The sequence below is a fragment of the Acanthisitta chloris genome, unplaced genomic scaffold (genome assembly GCF_000695815.1).
Source record: "Acanthisitta chloris isolate BGI_N310 unplaced genomic scaffold, ASM69581v1 scaffold7713, whole genome shotgun sequence".
In the NCBI taxonomy this organism is placed as follows: domain Eukaryota; kingdom Metazoa; phylum Chordata; class Aves; order Passeriformes; family Acanthisittidae; genus Acanthisitta; species Acanthisitta chloris.
The window spans coordinates 26,229-32,845 of record NW_008666502.1 but is presented as its reverse complement, the minus strand read 5'-3'; the positions used below and the strand labels follow the sequence as shown (position 1 = coordinate 32,845).

Genomic DNA, 6,617 nt, shown 5'->3' with positions numbered 1-6,617 from the left:
GGAAAGATTTTGATAGTGTATTGAGAGTTATTGTTGCCTAGAATATCTTCTCTCCTGAGACTTGTAGGTGTTAAGCACCCTGTTGCTTGCAATTTTTAATGTGAAATACCATGAAAAAAATGGCATGTAGCTCACCTAAATTCTGTATTATTTCTACTTCTGATCTCTACGGTGGGTTTACAAACAACTTAAGTTATGGCACAAGCTGTAGGCATTCCTAAACATTGTTTTATATTTAATTTTTAATGCTGATAGTAACTATAACAGCTAAATGACAAGCTCACAAACTCCTTCTACTAACACGCCTGTGAAGCAGCAAGACAAAAAAATCTTATATTTTAACCCCAGACTCTAGAAGTTGCCATTAAGAAATTGATTTTCTTCTCTTTTTCTTAAGTGAGTACTTCAGAGTTTGCTGGAGCATTTTTACCTTCATATCCTTATAAAGAAGCAAGTTTCCTTCCTGTAACACAAAATAACGATCTTGAAATTTGTTTCCAGACAATAGTTTTGATGGTTCTTCTTTGTACTTCAGATTGCCTGCTTTTATGCTCCCTTTCTCATTTTTATCTACCAAGAAAAAAAAAGAAAAACTTATTAGAAGATTTTACAAGAGTAGAAGCTCATAGTTTTAAAGTATTATTGTTCATCAAAAAACTAAAATTACAATTCCACTGATTCGGTATGATGTTATATATCTACAAATAATGAAATTAAATATATATTATGGAAATATATAACTACATATCACATTTAAATATATATTATACTAATATATATTAGACATTCATGAGGAAATATTGAAACCATTATAATTTTGGTAACATGAATAGAATCTACCAACACAGTTTAATTAAAAGAATATTTTCAGCATAAAATGTTCAGTTAAGTCCAAAAGTATGACATGGATACTTTTAATCTCTGTGCTGCAAAGATGCAAAGAGTTTATTTTAAGCATTGTTTTATTATAACAAGATCCAGTTAGAAAGTAGTTTTAGAAATTAAAGCACCATCACCATGTAAAAGTTCATTAAAATGGGAATTCCATTTTCAAGAAAAGATTTTGTAACACATGAGATTATTTTGCCATGTAGAGTTTGCCAACATCAATAATATAAGTTTGCAATATGGCAGAGATTTTCCTTTTCAAACCACTAAGAAAAACAGTGTGTCTTACTATATATGATTTTAATTATTTTAAAACAAACAGAAAATGTAAAGTCAGTCAAAAGCCACTGAGTCTAGACTAAGGTTGTACTGAATGGAACTGATGCAAATGAGTTTGATGAGTTTGGAGAAAAATGGATGCAAAATTTAGGAGACAGGAAGGAGTGAAAATCAAGTACCTTCCCTTTACATATTACTACATTTTGTAAATTGACACTAGCCTAATCCTCATGTGCTTCTCAGAGCAGTGACTCACATACACCTTATGACACATTCCCTTTTCTGATTGTACCTCAGCACATCAAGTGAGCTGATGTGAGTTCATAGATCAAGTTTTTAATGAAGTAGGCAATTTCTCTCCATTCATGATCTGCTATTGCACATTTAGAGACAGAGAAACTCAAACATAAAAGTCATGAATAGCACACTTGTTCAGGTTGGTTCCTATTTGTGAAATATGCTTTTACAGGAATAAAGGATGATGAGAGGAGACTATTACTTTCAGAAGAATAAGCATAATAGCATAACTTTTACTTTTTGAAATCAAGAGAAAAGATATATATATATATATATAGATGGAAAGACTAATACCTCTGCATATGGGAAAGAGAGGAAAAGATTACATATTTGAATAAGCCATTAATAAATAAGATGGACTTTAAACCAGGCATCATGTGTCACCATCACATGTTTTACAGTGATAGCATACAGGATTTCAACTGCTTGAAAACAAGATAGTAAGTCTTGGACATCTAAACTTCCATTTCCCTCAAAGCAGATACTACATATTACACAGGAGACTTAAATCCAGGTATTATGTGGAAAAAAAAACCATAACAGAACATTCTCAAGCTTCATAGCAGATGTTTCCAAACTGAACTGATTACAGAATTTCTGTACACTTTTATGCTCCAATGGCAGAGCTTATAGTTTGTAGAAGCAAAACCATCCATAACTTCTATATTTCAGGAGGAAGTCAGCACAACCCTCAGTAAATCAGTAACTTTTATGAAGTAGCACTAATTTAGATGTTCTGGGACACTTTACTCCAATGAAACAGCTATAAAACTACTGTCATCCTCACGTCTCCATGGAAAATAGCTAAGTTTACAAAGAAAAGTTACATACCATTGTAGATGTTCATCATGTCTGCTGTTAGAAATCTCTTTATTATTAGATATGCAGTGCCAGGCTCTGGTAGTGAACTCCAGTGAAGAACTTGTTCTAGTACATTCTCTGTATAATGCAGTGGACGTTCTGGAAAATGCCAGAGAAACATAAAAAAAAATTCCTAAATTAAAATAAAAGACAAAACCCCTCAAGCTTGGAGGCCCTTACAAGTTATATATGTCTGTACACAACACTGTCTCGTTGACTTTGAGCTACAGTAGGAAAGCACTGCTTTTAAAATAAGACAATTAGGCACTTTATTGACCTTCTGCATCAATAACTTTGCTGTCAGGGTCTGAACAGGTAATGAATATCAGATTAAACAAGCAGTAGCCAAATATTCAGGGACTCTTGTATTTAGTTGTTTTTTTTTAATGTAAAGACACTAAAGCACTATTTCAAACTAAATACAAAAAGTCAGGAACTATCACAGGGTATACCTAAATATGATCAAACAGAACAAAAGCTGCAGCTATACTGTGCCTTATTGGCCTAAGCTCACTTAGGAAATGAAACATCATAGCTAAGAATTCTCAGTAGTCCAAGAAACAAAGAATTTGGAGCTATCACAGTGAAAAAAGCACCTCTGACTGGTATACCTTATACTGGTTGTTAACAATCAAAGCAGACTGAAACAGACTCCTGGTTTCATTACATTTCTGTTACTACAAGGGAGAAGCAGATGGTCTTACTAGGTCTTCTCCCTGGTGCTGTGGTGAGGGAATTTCCAGACTTGCATCTCTACATTTCAACCTCACACAATAAGTACAGCAAGACTAGCTGTAGCGATAACAAAGTCCAGCTAGTACTCCATACAAATCCCAGTTCATATACCAAATGAAGATAGGGAAGATCTTGCAAATAGTCCCTAAATCTGCATTACCAGATCCAGCAGAAATCTGAGTGTGACACGTACTGCAACAACAGCCTGAAGCAACATTGATGTGGATGTGGGGAGACCACACACACTTACACCCCTGAAGGCTTTCAACAACAACAGCCTGAAGCAACATTGATGTAGATGTGGGGAGACCACACACACACCCCTGAAGGCTTTCACCTGCTCAGCAGCAAGCACCTAGCACAATTCATGAAAACACAAAAGCCTTAACAATGGCTTCACGGGATACAATTTAGAGCACTCAGTCCAAATGTCATTTTATCTCCAAAGAGAGATTTTCCCAAAATATCCAAGTTCCCATTTGCATCTCAATTTATGTGGGTCAGGCCTTGCAAAGAACTGGGTACAGCTTCTGGAAAGTCATACCTGTGTGACTGTCATGTTGGGTCATGCAGTCTAGCCCTGTGTTCCTTGAGTACTGAAGGGAAAAAAGTGTGCTGCCATAGTCTCATTTTTCATTTCTGCTCTGGTAGATGAATATGAAATGTCAACAGCTGCTTTGGGACTGTCCAGCACTACACTCCAGCAGAACATATTTTCCTGAACACCTGAACACTAGAGTTTCAGAAAGCAGCAGCCACAAATAACACACTGAAGTGACAGAAAAAACTACCACTGATTTGGGATGCAAAAAAACTACTCAACCTGTAGACTTGTGACATCACCTATATAAAGATTTTATTATTCAGACATGACTCCAAAGAAGCCTAACAAAAATATAATTCTGTAGACAGCAGCTCAAATCCTTTCTTATAACCCCATTTCTTCTGCTGCTTTAAGTTTTGGGAAACTGGTGTGATGTGATAAAGCTAAAACAACTCGATGCATTTGTACAAGAGAGAAAATTCACTTTAAGGAGAAGAACTTTACAAATCAAAGGCAGGAGACTGGCAAATCACCACATCTTCCCATGGTAAACACCTATTGTGTTATTTATAGCTACATTTAAGACGATCTGTCATCATGGATTACACGGTACATAAATCATCATGCTGAAAAGCATTAGCTATTTTACTGGTAACACACCTCATTTACAAACTATCCATCAATCACATATTCCTAAAAAAATATACACTATTTTTTAAAAGCATATTGTATTGAATATTCTGCATTAGGTTAGATAAAATCATCAATTATTTCAAATTTTCTATATGCAAATAATGTAGTTGATTTTTTAATAGTGCAATTTTAGTATTTTGAACAGCAAGCAGTCAACACATACATCCAATTACCCTCTCTTTTACTTAGGTCATCATATGCTGGTAAATATCCAAAACCAGTCAGTTTCACCTTAAACAACATTAACTATCAGGAGAAAATTACTTTCTAGAAAATATGATTCTAATTTTCTTGCCTTCTCAGGGTTCGTTTTCAGGGCAGTGTATTTTAAAAAGTGAAATAAGTCTTAGAAAACTTCAGGACTGAGTGCAACAAACGGAATATCACCATGCACTAGACAGGTATCAGACTATGGCAAAAACACAAGCAAAAATTACCTTTTGTCAGAAAGGCACTGCAAACATTAACGTACATTTGAAACAAATATGCAAACTTTGTTTCCATCCTTATGTGTCAGAATCTCAACTCATTTGTAAATGCCTCAGCTTATGTGATATTCAATAGTGCTTGTTAAATGATGCTAGTAGAATCAACTTGCAGCAGCAAGTAGTCTTTTAGTGCTAGTAGAATCAACTTGCAGCAGCAAATACTCAAGTAGTCTTTTACTTCATTAGTATCACATTTGGACCAAAAACTCTATAGAATTATTTTCCTCTGTGTTCCAGCCCTTTGAAAATCTGCTATATTCAGACATAGCACCACAGGAGTCTTCCTGAGTGTCTCTCTACATGCATTATTTTTATTTTTAAACAATAATTTGCTTTGCCTGTTCTGATGCACTGAGCCTTCCAGAAAAGGGTCCACGGAGAAAACATTTCATCAAACCGTCTCTAATGACTGAAGGCAGGTGCTGGATTAGAACTTAATTTAGTTTGCTTTTCCTTGGTTGTTTTGGTTTTAAAACACTGGTATGCCATTTCTACTTTGTGTTGGAAACTCTTGTTTCAATAATCCCTTGCCAATATTTACTGTGCTATGCAGGGCCTGTAGTGTCTCACTCTAAGCTTAATTTTGCCAGACTCCCAAAGTCATTAGCTCAGACAACATTTCTATCCAGCACTAAAATATTAGTTATGGCACCCAAATACCTCAAGGTGATGTTGTGGGGTCTCTATCTTTCTATTTGTTTTTATTTCTTTTGGCCATATCTAGTTTAGTTTTCATTTGCCTGTAAGCATTATATATCAAGTTTAAGAAAATAGAATTCCATCTTCAAATTTTTCCATGACTCAGTCAAAAGAAATCGAATTTCTAGTGTACTTGCAGGAATTATCAGGACTCTTCTAAAGATAACAGATGCTAACATTATTTGTCAGTTGCCGCCCACATCAGTGAATCTGAAAATGAACTCTATATTATGACTCTACACAGCATCACCAACAGACTACAAGATGTGAAGTGGATTCAAGGTAATTTATTTTAAGTTAAAAGGGACAATAAACTTCCATTCTAGTTGTTGAAACTGCCACGGTCAAGACTGAGTATATAAGTAATACTAGCAAATCTGAAGAGATTATTGGAAGCACAGTCTGAAAATCAAGTGCAACAAAACTATTCAAAGAATATTGGAATATTTAGTAATCTTACTTTTCTCTACTTTCTCAGGCTTTTTTTTTCTTGAAAATAGGTATCTTCACTACAGAAATAAACCAGTCCATAGTTCCCTTCTGTAACATGAGACTAGTAAGAGCAGCAATTTACTATGAAGTGCAAATGGACATTGTTGGTTTTTGAATTCCTCAAAACCAGATGACATTACTGAAGATTTATCAAAATACAATGTTTGAATTAACAAAACTCTACTACTTTATGTAAAGTACCTGTAATAATAAAATGCAAGCTCCAGCACATATAAAGCACAATTCATCACATGACAACAATTCATCACATTACTTCTGGCAAAGTGTAGAATGAAATCATGTAGATGCCACAGCAACAAAATGTAAAGCATTGGTATGAAGGCTAAATTTTGTTTTGTTTCTATAAAGTCTTTAACTAAGCTTTTGATGATGTTAAGTATTGAAAACTTAAAATAATAAGTTGATTAACATGCATAAAATTTAAGTGTCACTAACCTAGTTCTCCATTTTCAAGTACTTCAAACACAGCCCAGATATCATCTTTGTTGGGAGTAATGTTTTTGATTCCTAAAACATCATTAGTTAATTCTTCTGCTTCCATCAAAGGTGATACCTGCAATACAAGTTGAGTCAGTTCATAATACATTTCAGCTACTGATTTCAGATACATTTTTTCAAAG

General features: G+C 34.5%; 1 protein-coding gene across 1 annotated transcript in view; it reads right to left on the bottom strand.

Annotated features, from left to right (window-relative positions):
• The window catches only part of ARAP2 (ArfGAP with RhoGAP domain, ankyrin repeat and PH domain 2), a gene marked incomplete at its 5' end in the record, with an annotated part of 37,971 nt that overhangs the window by 8,365 nt on the left and 22,989 nt on the right, over positions 1–6,617 (bottom strand). Inside the window, 3 exons of the mRNA XM_009072141.1 lie at positions 431–570; positions 2,296–2,424; positions 6,433–6,550. Coding sequence (XP_009070389.1) covers positions 431–570; positions 2,296–2,424; positions 6,433–6,550 — 387 coding nt within the window. The remainder of the gene's footprint in view (positions 1–430; positions 571–2,295; positions 2,425–6,432; positions 6,551–6,617) is intronic.